General features: G+C 37.1%; 2 protein-coding genes across 2 annotated transcripts; one reads left to right on the top strand and one right to left on the bottom strand.

Annotated features, from left to right (window-relative positions):
• Positions 1-7527: 7527 nt before the first annotated feature.
• On the bottom strand, positions 7528-15682 carry LOC133530535 (facilitated trehalose transporter Tret1-like). Its single transcript, XM_061868470.1, has 3 exons — positions 15490-15682; positions 9863-9998; positions 7528-9074 (listed from the first exon to the last, which is right to left on the bottom strand). The coding sequence occupies exons 1-3, from the start codon at positions 15529-15531 to the stop codon at positions 7744-7746; spliced, it is 1509 nt and encodes a 502-aa protein (XP_061724454.1). The 5' UTR covers positions 15532-15682; the 3' UTR covers positions 7528-7743.
• A 1609-nt stretch (positions 15683-17291) lies between these two features.
• LOC133530801 (uncharacterized) lies at positions 17292-17993 on the top strand. The gene has a single exon (XM_061868866.1). It carries the CDS (start codon positions 17292-17294, stop codon positions 17991-17993), a length of 702 nt encoding a protein of 233 aa, XP_061724850.1.
• The last annotated feature ends 5044 nt before the right edge of the window (positions 17994-23037 follow it).

The raw sequence follows: 23037 nt of genomic DNA, 5'->3' as shown, positions 1-23037 counted from the left end.
TAGTATTTTTTATACAATTGTTTTTTTGTTTGACGATATTTTGTGAAATCTTAGTATTAAATTTGATCTATGAATTATATTAATTAGTATTATATATGGAATAATATTTACATCAAAAAATTGCTCTGATAATTAGCTTAAGATAATAATATGTAATACTGTCTTATTATTCATAAGTGCTTGTTGCTAGAAATGCTAGGTCTACATGAATAAAGTATATTTGAACTTTGAATGTCTGCTCTACATATGTGTCGCAGGCAAATTGTTTGAATCCGCCGTTTGTAAAATTGTCGAAAGCAAATTGGAAAAAGTCGGGATTTCGTAATAGTACATTACGATAAAAGTGTGAAAAAATAGTTCAGTCGTGTTTTAATTTATCGCAACTCGTTGCGAATTGCCCTTTAAATTTTCGACATAGTTACGAAAAGTGCTAATTATCGCACTAAAGTAAAGTAGCACCATATGTACTGTAAAATACCTTTTTTTTTTAAGAGAGGAAATGCGTTTCGCATACCACCCAGACGCGGGGACGGGCCTGGGATGGTTATGTGGGACTCCCGTATAGGCTGATGAGACCCATGGTTTACCCACTAAAACCCCTCTGTTGCCGCCTCAGTGCTATAGGGCGAGGTCCCAGGAACGCCGAAGTACTCTTCCGCAACCTCGCCAGCGGCCGTCGACTCCTGGGGAAATATATATCACCCCTCCACCTCAGTGGGCGCGTTGATCATGCATCGCGCCCGCCTGCGCAGGGACCCTTGTGTAGGCGGCAGACGTCCCCGAGCCTGCCGCCCACAGGAACCCTTATGGGGGTAATCGGTACTGGCTCGTGCCTCGGTGACACGCCAATAAACGTCAACTAGCGCTGCTGCGTCGAGATCCCAAGGCGGAGTCCCCGCCAACACGCACGCTGCCTCATGGGAGACGGAGCGGTATGCCCTCGCCATCCCGACCGCCATGACCCGCTGTGGCCTTCGCAATAGGGCCTGATTTTCGGCGGTCAGGGAGAAGGCCCAAATGAGCGCCCCGTATAGGGCCATCGACCGCAAACTGTAAAATACCTACATTAACACTTTACAGCATTTGCCTTTTCCGCGGCATTTTGGTCGAATTTGTTATTTAATTTACCACGCGTGGCGCTGCACTTCAAACCTATGAAGAACGGTAGGTTGTCTATCAAATCTGGAATTCGTTGGACTTATTAAGCCAACTGTCGGACCCGGGTACGTCCTTAAACTACGTCCAAAAGAGAGGTATGGGCATTATGAATGTCATCTCGCTTTGTGTGGTAGGGCACAGCCAGAGGATGTCATTCCAGATCTAGAGCAGAGCCCAACTGGAGAAGTACCTCCACCTTACAGAAAACAGCAGCCAAATAACACTAGACCCTACTCATAGTGTTGTGTTCCTGCCGGTGAGTAAGGTTGCCAGAGCTCAATGAGGGGGGGCGGGTTTAGGGTCGGCAATGCGCATGTAACTGATGTGGAGCTGCAGGCTTCCATAGGCTACGGTAACGCTTACCATCAGGCGGGCCGTGTGCTTATTTGCTACCACGGAAGTAATAAGAAGGAAGGAGGGAAGTAAAAAGATTAAGTATAGTCTGGCATAACAATTTGTCTGTCGATAAATACTGTAGATGTAATACACGTAGATGGCGCTAGTAGCTGTCGCTAGTGGATGCGTTCAGTTTTACGAGGCCGTGCCGTACAGTTGCAATCGTGGCCCACAAATGGTCTCGCCGGAAGATCAGCGCTGACCTTCAGGTCAGCATTATGCTGAGGCGAGCCCATTTCGTGGTAAACTATTTCAATATGTTTAAATCTTTTTTTTTGTAATATGTATACTTCTGTATGTAAATTAAGTTTTACCACGAAATAAATGATTTATGATTATGATAGTCAAGGAATTCTAAATTTCTATGGCGTCTCTCGGATACATTTATTTATACTTTATTCCAGAAAATATATACAACAATGTACAAATGGCGGATTTAATGCCAAACGGCATTCTCTATACTCAGTTTTTTTTAAGATTTAATATTTTTGTAACCTCAAAAGTAGTGGTAATTTTTTTTTCTTCCGAAATGCTAGGATTGCAATGATATCTCTTGCGGTAATATGTAAACGACACTATAATTCAATGCATAGTTACTCAGACTTCGTTTTGGAGAAAAAAAGTTACAACTACTTTTGAGGTTATACAATTTCTAATCTGAGAATAAAAGGGTAAAGTCAGACCAAGCTAATTTGGCAGCGGTTTTGATCGCCCGGCCTGTGCAAGTGTTAAGTAAATGTCATAAGTGCATAGTTTGACGTTAAAAATAACACTTGCACTGTCTAGGCTGTCAAAATTGCTGCCAACTTATCTTGTAGCACGCTTGCTGGCGTTCCGCAGGGTGGCGTGCTGTCTCCTCTTCTTTTCTCTATTTTCATAAATTCCATTACCAGTAGTATCTCTTCATCATACCACCTTTATGCCGACGACCTCCAAATTTATTCTCAAGGCATCATTAGCAATCTACCTATAATTATCAACTCCATAAATCGTGACTTGGATTGCATCTCAGACTGGAGTAGGCGATATGGGCTTAAGGTCAACCCAAGTAAAACCCAAGCGATAATTGTAGGTAGTTCTAAATTAATTCCTAGGATTGATTTTTCTCTGCTACCTGACGTAATGTTTGATGGTGTTCACATTCCCTTCTCACATCAAGTTAAAAACCTAGGAATCATAATAGACCGTACTTTATCTTGAATACCCCAGATTGGCGAGGTAAGCAGAAAGATGTTTGCTTCAATGGGTTCACTTCGCCGACTACGTAACTTCTTGCCATTAGCCACCAAAATTGCGCTTGCACAATCCCTTCTTATGCCTATACTAGACTATGCTGACATCAGTTATCTGGATCTTAATGAGGACCAGCTCAATAAACTTGAGCGCTTGCAAAATCTCTGTATTAGATTTATATTTGGACTTCGCAAATTTGACCATATTTCCAACTTCCGTGTCCAGCTCAAGTGGCTCCCTATACGTCTTCGTCGTAATTCTCATATTCTCAATCTTCTTTATAGCGTTCTTTTCAACCCCTCTACTCCCCCATATCTTAAAGAGAGTTTTACATATCTCTCCTCCGTCAGGCCTTCACGGAAATATCTACTTGTTCCCCCTCCATCCTCTACAAAATATTATACTGACTCTTTCACTTTTCGAGCTGTTCGGCTGTGGAACAGCCTGCCCTTAGATATTAGGTGTGCGAAAACTCTTCAAAGCTTTAAAACCCTACTGAAAAATCATTACTTGTCTCTTTCTTAATGTGCCGCTGTGTTATATTATGTATGTATGTATATTTAGATATGTATCTAATATTTATTTATTTTAATATAGGTATGTATTGTTATATTTATATGTTTATTTAAATTGTAAATGTACTGTATGTACTGTCTGCTTGATGTATGTGTAATTTTCCTATTCCTCTAATTCATTCGTGCACTACCTGTTCTAAAAACTTACTGTTCTTTATATCCTGCTAACCTAAGGTTGTCTGGAAGAGATCGCTTACAGCGATAAGACCGCCTGTTGCTACCTTTCTTTACATTGTAAATCTGTTTTTTTTTTAATTTGTCTTCTTTGTGGTGCAATAAAGAATATTTACTTACTTACTTACTTACTTGTTTTGACTCTATAGCAGTCAACCATAGAATTAAGCAGAGATATAAAATTGGTCGAATGTATAATTTTTTCCAACTTTTCAACTGACAAATAAGTTTTCCAGACTTAAGGTATATTAAACACAATGTTCTTAATGAAATACTTTATTTCCCAATTCCACTTTCTTTCAAAGCTTTCCTTATAATTTAAGACACTAATTTAAAAATCAAATCAACAATCAACACTACACTTTACTATTGGATATGAGTTTCTGGACTTTCTTTAAGGTGGTTCGATTTTCATACAAAAAACAATCGCTATTTATTAATTAATTACACAATATTATTACATAAATAGTTGCGCATCTATCTACTTTCGAATATTCATTTGCGCTAAATTAATAGAAAAACTTTGTTTCATACAGAAATCATGCAATAATCAACGTTATATTTTTATAAATTTTACTCATGTGTGTGTGACAAATGTCGTGTACAAATACATTGCGGCGTTGCCACTCCATGCATCGGCGCGACGTTGCGATGTTTGACGCGTTTTTAGCTGACTCTGTCGACACTGACAGTCAGTGTGACCAGGCGTACGATAATTGTCGTACATGTACGATAATTTGGGCCCCGGTATGACGTAATGTTCCAAAGAGCATTATCGTACACTAAAGTACTATAATTTCAGCCCTTGGATGATGCCACCTTAAAAGTCTAGTAATTTGAAGCAAAATATGACACTTTCTCTCAGAAATAGGCTAAAATTAGTATCTTTTGGGTGCTCGGCTCCTTGGTGTAAGTTTAAAGTTTAAAATGTCACAATTTCCTGTATACCGTTTGAGTCTATCCCAAAAATACACAAACATAAACAGATTTTTTGCGCAATTGAGACGAAAATTGTCTTTTTTTAAATTATTAATTGGAAGTTTAAGCTTATTTTGCAAGACATTTTTAGGGGCTGCCTTTTTGATTGGCGTACGATATTTTTTTCAACGGTACAATAATATTGACACTCAAGTACGATAATTCTCTTCCGCTCACCTGGCAACACTGCTGAAACTTGACAGGACCTGGGGGCCTACCGCGAAAACCTAAATTCGCAAATTGCGGGGATCTTTCTCTTTTACTCTCACTAAGACGTAATTAGAGTGACAGAGAAAAATGCCCGAAATTGACGAATTTCGATTTTCCCGGTAGCCGCCCTGGTGCTTGAGGTACTTGATAGAAAGCAACGCTGCCGCATGTTCTGAATTGTGATTTTATGTGTTTTTGGATTGAAAATATGGTATTCTGGTCCGCGAAAAACCAGGAAAAGTGTAACTGTAATTGGAGTCTACAAAAATGACCAATTCATAGAAAATATGACCTAGAAGTAGAAACTAGTTCACTTTTATAAAACTCAATTTTGCCCGAGATTGTACTTAGGCGAATACCTAAGGGAGCTAAGTGTATTGATCTTGAATAATTAGTTGGCTAATACATATATGACTCCAACATGATATGGACATTTACATCATAACTATTATACCTAGTTGGTTACTAAGTTCTGTTACTCGATTTCTTTCTTTCTTCCTAGCGTTGTCCCAGCATATTGCCACGGCTCAATGGAGCTTGGGGTCCGCTTTGACAACTAATCCCAAGATTTGGCGTAGGCACTAGTTTTTACGAAAGCCACTGCCATCTGACCTTCCAACCCAATGGGTAAAACTAAGCCTTGTTGGGATTAGTCCAGTTTCCTCACGATGTTTTCCTTCACCGAAAAGCGACTGGTAAATATCAAATGATATCTGTTCTGAAGTTCTGTTACTCGATTTGCAACCTCTTTATTTCCGTTAAAACAAATGCTACCGAAAAAATAAAAAATGACATAATGTGGTGGATTTGTGAGCTATAATTATATACCACAAATAACGCTTATCTCGTCGTATCTATAATGAATTGGGGCCTAAAAGAGAATCGTATTCCAAATTTTTGAAACGCTTGTATTACTTTTTATATTAACTAAAAGTTGCCTTAAAATTCAGCTTTTATACTAAAAACGGTTTTAAATATGTTCAATTAACAAAATATATTTTGACAGATGCTTTCGCGCCCAAAACGCTCTTTGAAAATTGTGTGACGTCACAGTTTATGGTTTGACACATAACTACATACACACGTAGAAGATACGAACTGTCAACTGATATTTGTCATTTGTTGTTAATCGCCTAACTGTCAACAGTGTCAATCCGAGAGTTGTGACGTCATCAGAATCTTCAATGACGTTTCGGGTTTGGTCACGTGACGTGTGCCAAAAGATATTTTAAATTCAATATTTACAAAAGTAAGTAGTTTAACATGTTCTTATAATCCAAAAGAATTTTTTGGGATACAATTATGCTCTAAGATTTGTAGATGGAAATAACCCTATTGCGTTGCACAAATGTGGGCACCCGCCAAACATGATTCTGGGTGTGTCATACTCAGGGCTAACACAGATTCATTTCTGTGAAAAAGGTGTGAAAACCGGAAACTGGAAACCGTTCTCGAACCAATAGTGAAGCCCTTAAGTCACACCCTATTTCAAAACCAGCCATGGATCTTTGAACAGGACTCAGCTCCTGCACATAAGGCAAAAACAACTCAAGCCTGGTTTCGAAGGAACAAAATTGACTTTATTGCCCACGAAGACTGGCCGTCCTCCAGCCCGGACCTTAACCCCCTGGATTATGCCATATAGCAGGTTATTGAGGAGAAAGCCTGTGCTAAACCCCACACAACAACCCCAGACATGACAATCGTGCGTGCCGCTATTGATGACTGGCCTCGTCGTTTGAGGGCCTGTGTCAAAGCCAGAGGAGGCGATTTTGAATTATATTGTCTTATGTAATTCCTGATTTTGTGTACTTCATTTTAATATATACTTTATTAAACTTTCGTTGGTATATTTTATGTAGATAAAGATTATTGCAGTAACAGAATTTAATAACCAACTAGGTAGATAACAATGAAATACATAAACACATAAATTGGATATGATGTGATCCGTTGAATGAAATTGACAATAAATAAAATAAATAAATAATTTTCTATTTCTAGGCATTGTGTGAAACTTCTAGTTGTGTCAAAATATCGGGAAATCAATAATAGAAACAAACATGGTAAATATCTCATTTCTTTTTATAATGGTTATAAATAGAAGGCCATCCAATTTTGTAACTCACTGTAATTTAATTAAATGTATCGTAAAAAAAATGTTTTAATTCTACTGTAAAATATTACCTACTTTTTTAAAGGCTGGGCAGTAAGGGATTGCTTTAATTTTAGAACAAAACAGCGTTTTTTTTTTTTTAATACCGGATAATCTGACTTACAAATTTGGACTTTCTTAGGTTCATTCTACTTAGAATCTTCTCCACCCTAGCATTAAAAAAAGATATCCTAAAATATCCATACCATACGTCACATTTTAGTGTGAAAGAAATTTCAATGTAAAACTAAAATTTCAATACAAATTTTCGGGTTTTTTTAGCACGAGGATTGATTATGCTAGTGATTCTGAGTTGGAAGAACCCAAAAATATCATGATGTGTGAGAATCAGATTTTTAATATTTTTATGGAAAACGCTCATATTTCTCATAAAATAATTTATTAATAATAGGTACTTGATAATACTGATAACAAAAAAAATTTTAATGAGTCTCGAACCCACATCCTCTTGCATGTATTTCCACGTACATACCGCAACGCTATTGAAGCCTACTCCCGCTGTGCCAAATTGTCTACTACAAGGATCCCAGTAAGACTGTTTGAATGTGTGAGTGATACTTAGAAATAGAGTCAAGAAACATTCTGTCGACATTAAGGGGTAGTTTTTGTACAATGAAGTGTTCAATGTTTGTTGTAATAGTTCAATATTTATTTAAAGAGTGCGCTAAACATAATTTACAGAATAGAAATACCAAGACTACTCCACAAAAAAATTAAAACTCAAAATTTGCAATTGTGGCGCCATCTAGTGAGGTTTAAGCTTTGGGTAACCTAGTCGAACCACCTTACCAAAAAATAAGCTACTTATAACTATCACAATAAATACTTGATGTAAAACTAAAACTATATCACAGGTTGGCTACAGCGGCGGTCAGTTTTATACATCAACAAGGAATGCAAAGACTGTACTGACTTCACTTCCTCGGGAGATAGCGGTCTACCTCTGAACTCATCCTCTATGTCCTGCAGAGTCCTGTCCTTGGTTTCTGGGAGGAAGAACCAGGCTACCACCAAACAGTAGGTCACTATACATGCGTAAATAACATAAGCACCATGAATGCCAATTTTCAAGAAGAGAAGTGGCGCAGTTTTGATGGATAGAAACAAGTTTGCAGATAGGAACAAAACACTGATACCTCCGGCTAAACTTCTGAATTCGAGAGGGAATAATTCTCCAGCGATTATAAAAGGAAGCGGAACTGTTCCTGTAGCTATCGAGAATATATGGATGTTAATCAAGACAATGCCTATCATGGGATGGTCGAATGGCAGCATTCCATGTTGCTTTCCGTAAGAATATGCTGCGATCGATAGAAACGCAAACACGTTAATCGCAACAGTGGCCACTAACATCGTCCGCCTCTTCACTTTCCTAATTACGAAAACAGCACACGTGTTTGAGATAATTCTCTGCACGCCCATTGTGATCACTAATAAAGGAATGTTCGATCCCTTACCGACAACGTTCTCAAAAATATCCACAGTATACGCCGCCATGAGATTAGCGCCTGACCACATGCCCATAGTATAAATATGCATCATTATGAAAATAGGTTTATAGAACTCCCTTTTTCTAATCGTTACTCTAAAATACACTATATTTCTTCTTAATTTCTGGAAGAAGGTTTCTGATGAACTCACTTCGGCTTTAGATTCTTTAATAATTATGCTAGTATCTATCATCCTCTGTAGTTCATCTTCTTCGCCGTCGCCTCTGAGCCATCTGAATACCTTTCTACTTTCGTCATATCTCCCTTGATCTGCCAGCCAGCTGGGTGTCTCAGGGGAATAAATGACTATAAGTAAGTCTATGAATCCTATAATAGCGCACACGAGGGCTGTTTTTTGCCAACTGATAAAGGATCCCATGGCGTGTACAATCAGGACTCCTGTAGCGATGGTAACAGAGATGGATGCTAAGAAAGGTCCCCTGTTTTTGGGGCTAGTGTATTCTCCGATGATGACAGGTCCGAGGGAGGAGCTCATGCCCATGGAAATGCCTTGGAGCACCCTCGCGGCGAGGAGGGTAGGGAGGTTGGTGGCGAAGAGTATACAGAACCAGCCGGCGAGCATGGGAGCTATGGAGACGATGTTGGCGGTTCTTCGGCCGTAGTTGGCCATGACGGTCGGAACGATGAAATTGCCGGCGACGAGCGCGAATCCCAATATTGAGGCTGGAATAATAAATAAATATTATAGGACAATTTTACACAGATCAGTCTAGTCCTACAGAAAGGTATCAGACGATGATATATGTAACATATAAGTAGGTAGGTACTATAATTACATCAAAGAGTAAAGTAAGTAGGTATATAGAATTACAACCATAACTCAAGAATAAATATTTATGTGGGAATAACAATGGACGAGTAATGTCCATATTATAATAAAAAGAGTAAAAGGTTTTGCCATTTCTAAATAATAAAAAATCCATGAGTTTTCCATTTTCCACGAGTTTTTAGTATGTTACTGACACAATGAAAACTATGGGAACATGGTCAAATGGGGAATGCTTCGTGGCCACTCCAATGTGCTTGCGACACTGCACCACAAACCATGGCGCACCTGCTGGATTGCCCCGCGTGCCCGCACTCGTGCTCTGAATCTGACCTGAGAGATGCCATGGTCCGGGCTGTCAGTACCGCTGCTTTTTGGGCATCCACTGTTTAGGGGAACCTCGACACGAGAGAAGAAGAAGAAAAATGAAAACTAGGCTTAAAGGTTTTCCATTTCTTTTCAAAATTTGCAGATTTTTTTTAAAGCGGGACTTATAAACCTAAAATATATTATGCTGAAGCGATCGACATCAAAATCAAAATTGATTTGTTATTAGTTAGTTGGTGGAACTCTGGACTCTCTCAAAATGCAATTTCATTACAAAAAGTACCGATATTTCGTTAGGATCGCAAAGATATTCTTCCCTCCTGGATTGTAAAAAACAATAGCGGTTGCCAGCACACACCTATCCAGGACCCTGACGAAGCGTCGATGGGGATGATGGAATCCGGTCTCCTCAGCTGCGGCAACAGGATGGCTGCGAAGCCCACCGTCATGCCCTGGCCCGCCATGTTCAAGCATGCTCCGAGGGTCACGAAGCACTGGAAATAACGAGCCAAGTTAAAATATATAGTAAACACCCCTATAGTGGAACAGGCACCAGTAATGGAATGGTATAGAGAAATCCTGTAAAACAAGTATTTACCATCAGTTTTTAATCGCTGGCAACATTTTACAATCAACAAGAGCCAGAAGAGCTGCTTAAGTTTAATTTTTCATTGATATTTGTTATTTTGAAAATGAATGGCGCCATACATTCCATGACTGGAGCAAAAAACCACAGTTTTAATTGGTTAATAGTATTGAAACCAATTGCAGTAGCTTTCATTAAATAAATAGAAAACATAAAGGACGAATTGGACATTCCGCTTTTAAAGCGTAAAGCGGTAGAAATTTTACAGGTGTCGGTAAAATATCAAAAACAAATTTTCTCTTAAATGTTCCATGATTGGTGCCGTTAACATATACAGGGTCATATCGATAGGGTTTTGACGGTGTCGTAGCTTATCGGTATAATTAAATAAAGAAATATTATTGTACATAAAAAATGCCTTGTGCGCGCTGGGAACCCATGGACCTAGAGGAATCGACGAATTAGGAATTTACATTTTACTAAGTCCCACAGCAAGCTCAATAAGGCTTGTAAAGCATTTCAATACAACACAATACAAATACTCTTTATTGCACACCTCTATACAGAAACAGTACAAATAATACAACACATAAAGAAGAGGTAAACAACAGGCGGTCTTATCGCTAAAAAGCGATCTTTTCCAGACAACCTTTAAAAATTATGTCATTAAAAATAGTGTACCTATTTCATTTAATTTTCATTTCATTGTAGGTACTTAGAGAACGATATATACATAATATATGAATACTTAAATACACAGGACACAAAGTCGTCATCCAAATATATGCTCTTACCAGGATTTGAACCCGGGACCATCGGCTTCATAGGCAGGGTCACTAGACCGGTCTTGATAGTTGCGTTTCGTTCGCTACGGAGCAGGAGCATTAACGATTGGCATGTTGGCTACGCGGGCTGACGTTGCTACTCGTTTTCGTTACTAAAAATTGTTATACAAATAAAAAAGAGCAAGTAGAAGTTTTGTATGGAAAACTTTTACTCTTAATTTTTCGTCCCATTTCCTAACCAAATAACTGGATAGGTTTTGCTGGCCACTTGTCCAGCTGTGAGACATGTAAAAAAATCTCCGTTATTTCAAGGTCTACAGATAAAAGATCTTTATTGCAAGATTATCGACATTGACGTTTATTATCGATATCCGATATCTTTACAATCATATCAAAGAAATGCGTCAATTTCAATTTCAAAACACAGGAGATTACCGATTAGATTTTCGACTGTGTACGTTTTTATCTATAAGAACAGAGAAGTAGTTTTTGCGTCTTAAAAATTCGTGTTATCTATTCGATACACTGGATGCCACTCTTGGGACCTGGGGGCCTATCCAATAAGACAATCGTACATCGACAAACGCGAACGAAAAGAATAAATATTTGATGACGGATGTCACGAAAACGGAAAAGTCATGTGACTATTAATTTACTATGATTTTATACCTTTTCTTGACTTGCTACATTTAATTATGTATAATTTTCCGCTAAATACAAATTTCTTTATTTTGCTTAAAAATGTGGTACAAAAAATGGTATAAGAATATATCGTAGTCACACACATTCCTCCAGAAACTGGCATGCTAAATTATTACAGAAAGTACCTAAATATAAATAAGCATGCATTGGTACGCATTTCGAGTACTTAAATCTAATATTCTAAAGCACTTAAATCTAGCATATTACTAAAATATCACAATTACAGATACGTCACCTACTAGTATGTCATAACTACAATACACAGATGCAATAAATAATTAATTATATTTTATATGTCAGATTTTATGTCTATAGTAATCAAAATATTCGTCAACAAAGTAAAAACATTCTTGAATTAACCAGTTCTTAAGTTTACGCTTGAATAAACTACGAGTAGTGCGTACTTAATAACGATAATGCAATACGAATAAATAATAAAATCAGCCAAGAGCATGTATAGAGCCATGCTCAGTGTAGGGTTTCGTAGTTACCATTCTGTCAAAGTAGGCCAAACGGGGGCTATTAGTAGGTATCATGTACATTACAAGCATAAGGGAGTACCTACCTTTGCAGCGCTTTGTACATATTTTTACTAAGAAGAGAAGATTTTTTTGCAATAGGTAACTCAAAAACGACTGGACCGATCATATTCGCTATAGTTTTCATTGATTTTTTTTTTATACTACTTTTTTTATATTAAGGTTTTGTTGGACCCATGGTTTAAAAGTAAGGAGGGGGGGTGGATATTCCTCGAGGTCCCCAAATGTCAAAGTTGATCTCATCTTTACATGACAAGCAATTTTGTAATCTTCGAATTGGTCTCATGATAAGGAAGATCAAAGATTAAGCATGAACCTGTATTTCTGATAAGTTGATAACCTACAGCAGGAATGACGCAACCAAGGCACGTGTTCGTGTGATGGGATGTCACATAGTAAAATAATTCGGTCACATTCAATTATCATCTGTCCATGCCATCGTCACTACTAGACGCTTTTAATGGATGATAACCCTTGAACTCGCGCCCCAATGGTTTAAAATTCATTTATTTCCGTTACATGTCCGTATATGTAAGTTACAAACTTCCATATGCGTACCAAATTTCAATTGGCCCAGTAGTTTCGGAGCAAATCGACTGTGACAGACGAATAGAGAGACGCACGACGTTTTCCTATAAGGGTTCCTTTTTTTCCTTTTGAGGTACGGAACCCTAAAAAGAAAATAGTCCAAACTCTCACTTCTGTCGTCCATAACTTATTTTAATATCTTTGTTAAGGTGTATTTTAACTTTTTGGTGTATTAAAACTATATAGCATAATAGCAGTTCTTAGGAAAAGACATGTAAAAAGCAAGTAAAGATTTTGGTGTACAAAACTAATATTAGTTAATGATTCAAATGCAAGTAGCCTATAATTTTTTTGTTGGATTTGACTCTAGATAATATTGCCAAGAGGTTTTATTTCGGTGTAGCTTCGTCGCGTCGCGTCGTCCTATGCATTGCGTTTTACTTCATATCTCACAATGGACTATTATACAATTGATTCAATATTTCTTGTTATAGATTAGATTAGATTATTTATTTCATCAAAGGTGATTACATAATAAGCTTGCATTGGTTTCATAAATATTAAAAATAGTCATAATAATGATGTTCACAAATAATAAAATAACATTGTAGCTCAAATAAGGATTATTGTCATTACAATTAAAAAAAGAATAAAATAGCTAAATAGTTACAAATCCAAAATAACGTTTGACAATGTCAATACTACCTACAAAATATAAAAGTAATGTAAAATCAAAATGTCGTAGAAAATATAAAGAATAAATAAATTAAATACTCGTACGAGTAATCGTCCGAATTTTTAGTTTCATGGCAAAAATGTCGTTCACAGCGTTTGTTACCTATATAAGTAAAATAAACAAGGCGGGGTCCAGTATACTCCCCTGTGGGACCCGCTAAAGAACGAGGAGTTAATCGCTACCGTGTTGGTAAATTTTTACCTTTTTATGGCGGCCGGTTAAGTAGCTTGTAAACTAGTCAAAGGCAGTGCCCCCACACCCCGTGTGTTTCATTTCTATCAAAAGTATAGTCACCTATACTATGTCAAAAGCCTTGACAATATCTAAAATAAGCTAAGAGATCTGACTTGACTGTAAATCGGACTTATCCAACCACAGTTCTAGGCAACAAACAAGGCACATAGAAGTGAAATATGCTAATCAAATTAGATGTTTTCGAGGAATTAATTCCCAGCAAGCAGGAAATCGTTTTAATACCTTCATTTACACCTAAATACGTGTAATTCAAGTTTGCGCAATCCCAGGACGTGTGCATAAATTTTTGTTCTTTTTCAGTTTTTGCTTTTGTAGATCGAAAACGGTACGGAAATTTTGTCCTAATCTTGATGAAACTTAATATCTGAGCATCCGAAAGATACCAAATCCATACTAAAAGTTGTAAAAAATGGCGGCATTTTTTAATTAATTTATTTTTGGTATACTCATGTAAAAAAACCGAAAACGCCTTTTCACCAGTGTCTGATCCGCCAAATCTTGCTGGTAATTGATGGGCCATTGTAACTGATGGTGGGTTTTCCCTACATTGAGGGGTTTTGCAATCCAAGGATTTTTTGCACACCTCCTGGGTTTGCATGAAGGTATCAAAATTAAAATGAATTCCAGCTGGCTGAGAATTAATTCTTCAAAACGCTTTTTCTAAATCTAATTCGACAGGTCTGAAACTAAAAGCAATATAGGTATTTTAATTTAATGACGCCTATTGTTAACATTTTTTTTACTTTTTCAAAAGGTGTCGTTAAAGAATATGTCTCAAATACTAAAAGTATTATTTAGGCTTAAATTATACTTTTTTGCACATGACAGCGGCCACGTGAGTCCAGTTTTACGTATAGCAATTGAAAAAAAGTAAAGATGACAGATTTCATATGTTTAACGTTAAAATAAGCAGTAAAAACCCACCTACAACAGTGGTGAGTGATGCTGATGACGCACGCGGCTCGATAGCTCACAAACAACACACAACAACACAGATGTGGTGTCACAGGTGACAACTGTGATCTGTCAGGATACCTGTGTGACACTGTTGACAACTGTGAGGTCTCGAAGAGGAAAATGTTTGGCGTTCAAGACATCATTTGTCAGTATAATATATGTCAGGTCTTCAAGCACGCTAGTATTTTTTTGGGCAATAATTACGTTTTCACCACACTAACTCAGCAGCCATAAAGGCTCTCTTTATTCTTCAAAAACTGATGAGAAAGTCTCATTTTATCCACAAGAATTTTTTTGTTGTTGTTTGCTCATGTCGGCTGGTAGAATTCACTTTTAAGTGATGATTTTGAATGATATAATATATATTTAAACGCGTTCATTTGAATTAAATTTGCAAAGTTTTACAATTAGTATTTTCCTCGCGTTCGTTAGTGAAAATTTTTTTCACTAGGTAGCTAACTAAAGTTTGTTTAATCTTCGTGCATTGAAACCCTCGCAACGCTCAAGATACAACTTATCGAACACTTTTCAATTTTTGAAATATTTCGCTTGCTCGGATATCAATATTAGCACGAGGTGATAACAACTTTGTCTCATTGTAAAACAAATAACTGTTTTGACTCCAAACGTAAGTATCTTTCGTGTTGTCGAATTAACGATTAATGAAATCGATCCAGCATTTGGATACCAGGAGATAATTTTTGCCTTCCACTGCTATTCAATTAGGTATCTCAGTGAAAAACAAATATGTACTAGGTACCTACATATTCAAAACAAAATGTTTTCTTATTTATCAAGGTTGTACACTTTTGAGTTTTCTACATGCAAAAATCACTAATATAACAAAGACTTCTATGTGCTAAAACAGAATATTAAACAGTAAATCCAAAGACAAACCTGTTTTTTAAAAGGCGTTATCCATCTAGATTTCTTCTCCATCTTCACCGTATGCACACATAACACTTCCTAAACCGAATATCAGCTACTACATTATATCTCACAACTTATCAATATATTCAGATAAAGGAATTGAGTGATTTTCTATTTGTGAGTGGAAGCCATCGTCGTACACCCATGACTGGACTTATGCCAATACAAATCCGTAGCTAGCTTCTGTATGAGTATTTATTTTTACACACAAACGAAATTAAACTTACTTACGTAAAGCATAGAGGATAATTTTAACTAGCACGATTGAAGAGCGCAATGCGAATGTCATATTGAATTCTCAGTATAAAAATAAATGTAATAAGACTCAGTTTAGAGTAAATGGACAGAAAAACTGTTTACGTAAATTTTACGTAATTTGCGGAGAGTTTTTATAAATAACATAAATACTTAATGAAGCTATACTTTAGCATATACTTGTGATGCCAAGAGATGTATTAGCGATAGGTTAGAATATATTATCTATGTACAATTTGATCAAGATGTGATAAAATTGCGGAGTGTTTATATACTTACATAATACCAGAGACAATTAATAAGTAGAGATCTTAATTGGGTACTTGACACATGTTGAATATTATAACAAAATTTAGCTAAATGGAAAGATAATGAGCCATCCATTTTAAAAAAGTGGAATTTAAAAACACATATTTTAATTATAAAAAAATACAGGACTTCAGTCTCAAAAAAAAATTAACCTTCAATAAGAAAAGAGAAAAGGTACCATTACGAGAGCATAAATACCTTGAAAGCTTTTGAATAAGTTATATTATTTCTTTGGTAGTAATTTAATGTATAAACTATAGAGTTTTAGTTAGAACTTATTTTTATATGAATTTATTCGTGAACCTCTTATTTGGCTCCCATTTCGTGATAAAGTTCAGCTCAGTTCCTAAGTTCGTGAACTCGTGTACCCTGTTTCGGGATAAAGTTTTCTAGAGTAATTGATGATAATAATCATACATATTTAACGGGCTTACCTACTTAAGTAAGGTCAAGTTAATGATTTTATCTAAATAAATAAAAATATGTTAAATTAAGATCCAGCTGTGACTTCCCCTATCTACACCCCAAACTACCCCATCTATTAAACCCCGGACCTAATAAAATAATGAACCTAATCGTTAACAATCCCACCTTTAAAATTACCCCTAAAAGTTACCCCAACAATAATTTTACCTTAACAATAATTTGGCCAAGTGATCGTCTAGTTAAAGGTTAGGACCCCTCGAAGTGAACCGCGGTACTCCAGATTCTTTAATGAGTAACAACTAAATCTTGGACTCTGATTCTACCTGATTATGCATTACCTAGATGTTAAGACTCGGAAATTTACTGTTCTGAATAATTTATTATGTTGATAGCAAATAATTTATAGGATATTATGTTAAGATTCAACCTCCAGCAAAATACCGTAAGACTATGTTATTCCAAACCCTTTTCTATATTAAATATGACACCTTATAAGTAGAATGAAAATATATAACAATCGACAAGGTATGAGTAGCGTCGTGGTAAAGGATATAGGCTCCGCCCACATGCACAAGGTCGTAGACGACGGGTGTAGCCTTAAGTTACAGAAACTCCATGATTTTGATGTAATGTAAGATATATTTTTATTAATTCATTAGAAAGATATTTAGTTATTGCAGCATATATGATTATATAAATATAAAAATATTTTTGGTAAAATCCTGCTACTCCTATTAAGTTAGCAGGTTAGCAGGTTGATTAGGGAGCTCAGTAGCACCATGGTAGGATGCTCTGTGGATGGCACTTTTGTGAATAACATTAGTTATGCAGACGACATGGTGCTGCTGGCCCCATCCGTCAACGCTCTCAACAAGATGCTCAGTATTTGTGAACAGTATGCCAAGGCACACGGGCTTAAGTACAACACGTCTAAGAGCGTGATGTTGGTTTTTAAGGCGGGTACCAAACGTTATCCACGCGTGCCGCCGGCTAAACTGGACAACACACCTCTTAGTATCGTTAAAGAGTTTAAATACCTTGGACACTGGGTCACGGAGAGTCTGAGTGACGACAAAGATGTGGAGAGGGAGCGTAGGGCGCTCGCAGTAAGGAGCAATATGTTGATTCGTAGGTTCGCAAGGTGTACTAAAGAAGCTAAGGTTACCCTTTTTAAGGCGTATTGTCAATCGTTTTACACTTGCAGCCTATGGATTAACTACACACTACGGGCTCTCAGCGCCCTACGCGTCCAATATAATAATAGCTTTAGGATGCTGTTGGGGCTGCCGCGCCATTGCAGTGCATCGGGGATGTTTTGCGAGAGACGTACGGACGGCTTCCATGCCATAATCCGCAAGCGCGTTGCGTCCTTGGTGAGGCGCCTGCGCGGCAGCCCGAATAGCCTCCTTCAGACGGTGGCAGAGCGCCTAGACGGCCCTTTCCAGCTTCATTGGGATAAGCTGCACAGGGCGTCTAACTGATTTATTAGTTTTTATCAATTGTCAATTGTATCAATGTTATTCGTTTTAATTTTTAATTTTATGTGTACAAGTAATTAAGTAAGTATTGTAATTTTAATGTATATTTGTTCTTATTAATTTATATTTTGTCTAGCTAATTTTATCAAAATTGCTATAATATTAATGATTGTGTAATTATGGATCGCATGTATCTGAAATAAAAGAATTTATTATTTATTATTATTATTATAAGTCTTCGGGGTAACATTGAAGCAGCACTCCTGGGTTAAGCCCATTTACACACTTATATTAAGATTAAATATTATTACCTATCAATCCTATCATCTTCTAAACGATGTGTGAATGGATCACACGTGCTGCCTCTAATGCTAGATGCAGGTCTGAAGACTCTTACTCCGATCAGCAATATCAATCGGGCCACCTACTCCCATCTTATTAGCCAGACGGGCTATGACCAACGCTTCGCAACCCTATGCAAACCTAGGGGCTGACGAAGAGAAGCGATAAGTATTCGTCAGACACCAATTACTTATCTTTTTATATCCGAAAGCTAAGGCTACTAAGCCAGTCCCCATAGCTAAAAGTAGGCTGAATTTCTAGGCCTTTCAAATGTATAAACGAAGTACAAGTTTAACTCATTACTGTACTTTATGAGATCGAATTATCAAGGTGAGTATTATTTCACTCCAAGATTCCAATGGACTGCGCTCGCCTGCCAAAGGGTCTCTAAAACAAACCATTCTTTAACCCCAGAATAGTCTGTGTTCCTAAACCCAACTTGATATTTAAGGATTGAATATATAAATACCTTAGGACCTGATCGTAATACTCAGTACTTCGTCTCTACACCAAAAACCCAGAAATGAAAATAAATAGATATAAGATGTTACACATAACCCTCAACTTTCCACTCAGAGTAACAGTCTGGAAGATTTAGGTAATTAAAACCCATTACCAGTATTTCACTAATATTATCATCAGTACACGTTATAAAACCATAGCTTCACGCCATTAGAACCTTTTGAAAGATATATATATATATACACCAACCAATCAAATTTCTAGATCAAACCTAAGAGAGACCCTATAACAGTGTGTGTGACTCTACCCTATTCCTACCCTTAGACCCTAATCTAGCATGTCCAGAACACAGATCGTACTTACCATTGATCTAGTGATTTGGAACATACACAAGTGTATCCCTAAGTCTAAGCTGTAAGCATTCGGTCGACAAAACCGAGGTATAGCAAACCCTAGTGTCTGTGTGATTGGCCCCCTCCTCATCGCCACGTGGGCACGGTGGATGAGAATAGACCGCCCTAGCATGTCTATAGGTAATCAGCACACTAGCACACACATCCGTACCAGTCACATGGGATACCCCGCCATGACTAAAACTTTATCTGTTTGTTACCAATCATGACAGAAGCTCTCCCGTGACCAGCACTAGCATGAGCCAGAGCACCGAAATATATAAATATATTTAATACGAGACCTAGCCTCAATTACTGCAGACTTCAGTGAGCTGAGATTACTCTCAATGGCACGCACGTGATGCCCTCACATTCATCTAACAGCTGGACCTTGAGACTAAGGAGAGTATGCTTGTCTCTTATGTTGGTAAAGAAGAGACGCCAAGTCCTCTCAACTTGGAGCAAAAGACTTCTAAACAGCTGCAATTTGTCACCGTTAGGGAGAAGCTGATTAGATGGACAAACTGTTAGTCCAAACAGTGATCTGGCTTTATAAAATAACAAACTAACCTCATAGAAAGGTAGTAAAATAACAAAATTAGATTTTACTAACAAAAAACTCACAATATAGTAACACAGATAAGGAAGCAAAGAATCTCCACCATAGCCTAAGCTTAGCATTACGACAACATTGTCCCCGCAATGCCAAACATAGACACAATTTACAAGTTTAAATTTACCAGGATAATTCCCAGCAAACACAAACAAATAGAAGGAATAGTAGAGAAACTTTACTTACCCAAAGCCAGAGATACCGCCAGTCCGATGGTCAAAGAATGAATAATCTCCTCCGTCCTTTACGGCCCTTTTATATACTTAAGTAGCGACATAACAGCGACATAACGGCGACATAACGGCGACTAGCGACATAATAGCGACATAACAGCGACATATTGGCGACTAGCGACATAATAGCGACATATTGGCGACATAATAGCGACATAACGGCGACATAATAGCGACATAATAGCGACACAATGGCGACATAATAGCGACATAATAGCGACATAACGGCGACATAATAGCGACATAACGGCGACATAATAGCGACATATCGGCGACATAATGGCGACATATTAGCGACATAACGGCGACATAATAGCGACATAACGGAGACATAATAGCGACATAACGGCGACATATCGGCGACATATTAGCGACATAACGGCGACATAATAGCGACATATCGGCGACATAATAGCGACATAACGGCGACATAACAGCGACATAATAGCGACACAACGGCGACATAATAGCGACTAAACAGCGACATAACGGCGACATAATAGCGACATAATGGCGACATAACAGCGACATATTGGCGACATAACAGCGACATAACGGCGACATAATAGCGACATAACGGCGACATAATAGCGACATAATAGCGACATAATGGCGACTTAATAGCGACATATTGGCGACATAATAGCGACACTATGGCGACATAATAGCAACATAACGGCGACACAATAGCGACATATTGACGACATAATAGCGACACAATGTTTTTTACGCACACAACGACAGTATTCGCTTAGTAGTCAGTTTAAGTAGACCAAAAAATGATAAAAGGGAACGTTCCAAAACCTGTCAAGCTGTTTCAGGTATTATAGTTTTGTTTTCTGAAAATAACGTCTGTATTGTAACATTTTACGTTTTTTATTAAGTTAGTAACTCAATGTTCTTTATTACACCAATAATTATGCATTTATTCTAGGTTATGTATTTAATCGAAATCACAAGTGGTAAAATACGGAAACGTGTCCTTCAAGTTGTAATTGTTAGAATACGGAGTGAAATCATGACTGAAAGATGCAAACGAAGAGTACTGTAGTTTTTCATTATTTTCTATGTGTTTTAATATAAAACCAAGGCCAATATTACGAAATAGGCATATGGCTAGTCACACAGCTTTTTCTATACTCTTTGTCTTTAATGGTGTTATTTGAACTTCTTAAACCAAACTAGAATCGCATACCTTTCACTGTGCAGTTACGAATTACTTGATTACGAAACGCATTAGTGAACTATAATGAATTTCAGAGGATAGAACAAAAGCCATCAACGAGCTTGTAGCCGCCGTGCAGGTCAGGGTCTCGACGACTCAAATAAAACTTCGATTGATAATAAAGTGGAGTATAATCTTCCAAAAGGTACTGGTTTAGAAGGGTTCTTACCAAAACGATTAAAATGTAGAAAGTGGGTGTTGATAGTATGGAGGATGATGAAAGAATGATTTGCAATATTTGATCAGTACAAAAAGGTGGTTTAAATTTAGATGCTTCTAATTGACCGCGATACAGAACATGTGGAGCGCTCCTATAGGTGCTTTTGAAAAGCCTCCGAATACTAGCCGAGCCGGACGGCTGCGTTTAGCTACTGCATTGATGTTTATATAATAATAAGTTGCATTTCAGTGATGCAGTGGATATTTGTTCCTAAGTCATGGGTATTTTCTATGTATTTAAGTATTTATAAATATTTATATATTATATATATCGTTGTCTAAGTACCCTCAATACAAGCCTTATTGAGCTTACTGTGGGACTTAGTCAATTTGTGTAATAATGTCGTATAATATTTATTTATTTATTTATTCAATGCCCACAGTAAGCTCAATTAAGGCTTGTGTTGAGGGTACTTAGACAACGATATATATAACATACAAATATTTATAAATACTTAAATACATAGAAAACACCCATGACTCAGGAACAAATATCCGTGCTCATCACACGAAATAAATGCCCTTACCAGGATTTGAACCCGGGACCATCGGCTTCATAGGCAGGGTCACTACCCACTAACCAGACCGGTCGTCAAATACCGATAAATTAATCTTCAACGAAAATATTTATCCTCTAGTCATTTAATTATTAAAAATATGAATTGTTTTACAATAATAGTCTAAAAGTCAATAAAAATATACAAGTGTGTGACAATTTAGGCCGATAATCATTTTACGAGTAGAGTAGACACTTTATTTGAGAAGCTTTATTTAAAAAGAACAGGTAAGTAGAGCTCAATAATGATTGATCATTACTTAATAATACAAACTTTCATATATTTCTCTCAATTATTTCAATCCATTTGATACTTCAAACTCTCTATAATTAGTAATATTTTAAAAGTCCTTCTAGAAACGAATTAACGATAGTCGACTGTACTTGAATAAAACATAGCGAGGAGTGTCATTATGTGAGTGAAATGAGTGAGTGTGAGAGTGAAATTTGACATCAATGATGAAATTTCCACACTTTGTCACTGCAAATGCCATGCAGAGTTACCTTGCATGTCATAATCATAGTAAACCTGCGATGGCAGCATGGTTCCATTTTTATCACTTGTCACTATTCCCGTCACTTTCGCGCTCACATACTTGTTAGAACGTGACAGGCATTGTGACAAATGATAAAGAGCCGACTGATCTTAGCCCTACTGCAAAATATATCTTAGCAAAGCAAAAGATGTCTGTGAGTATGACAATTTCTCGGTAGGCGTTCAAGATTTAATTAAATACATTCATTTCTCATGCTCTGAAAGTGGGTCGTTGTTGTTCTAAAAAGTGTGCAGAAAATTATACGTTTCTGCTCTAGAGCACTGTACTTTCTAATTATGTTTTTTCATCTTTTTTACGATAAGCAATTAACAAGTTGGTTTTTAATGGATTTGTTGTACAATTCCCATTCTATAAATAACGATATTTCTACCTAAATTGTTAATTGCTAGTAAGTACCCTCAAGAAATATTACTGAAATTTATACTTAGCCGTGTTTTTTAATGCACAT

This window comes from Cydia pomonella, chromosome 23 (assembly GCF_033807575.1).
Source record: "Cydia pomonella isolate Wapato2018A chromosome 23, ilCydPomo1, whole genome shotgun sequence".
NCBI lineage: Eukaryota > Metazoa > Arthropoda > Insecta > Lepidoptera > Tortricidae > Cydia > Cydia pomonella.
The sequence above is the reverse complement of the archived record's forward strand: the minus strand, read 5'-3'. Positions and strand labels throughout refer to the sequence as shown.

Excerpts from the sequence above, each read along its gene's own strand:
- LOC133530801 (XM_061868866.1), top strand. The coding sequence starts at position 17,292 with ATGGTAGGATGCTCTGTGGATGGCACTTTTGTGAATAACATTAGTTAT.
- LOC133530535 (XM_061868470.1), bottom strand. The coding sequence starts at position 15,531 with ATGGAGAAGAAATCTAGATGGATAACGCCTTTTAAAAAACAG. Across the intron at positions 9,999-15,489 it reads TAACGCCTTTTAAAAAACAG|TGCTTCGTGACCCTCGGAGC; the intron begins GTTTGTCTTTGG and ends CGTTATTTCCAG. Across the intron at positions 9,075-9,862 it reads TTCGTCAGGGTCCTGGATAG|CCTCAATATTGGGATTCGCG; the intron begins GTGTGTGCTGGC and ends TTATTATTCCAG.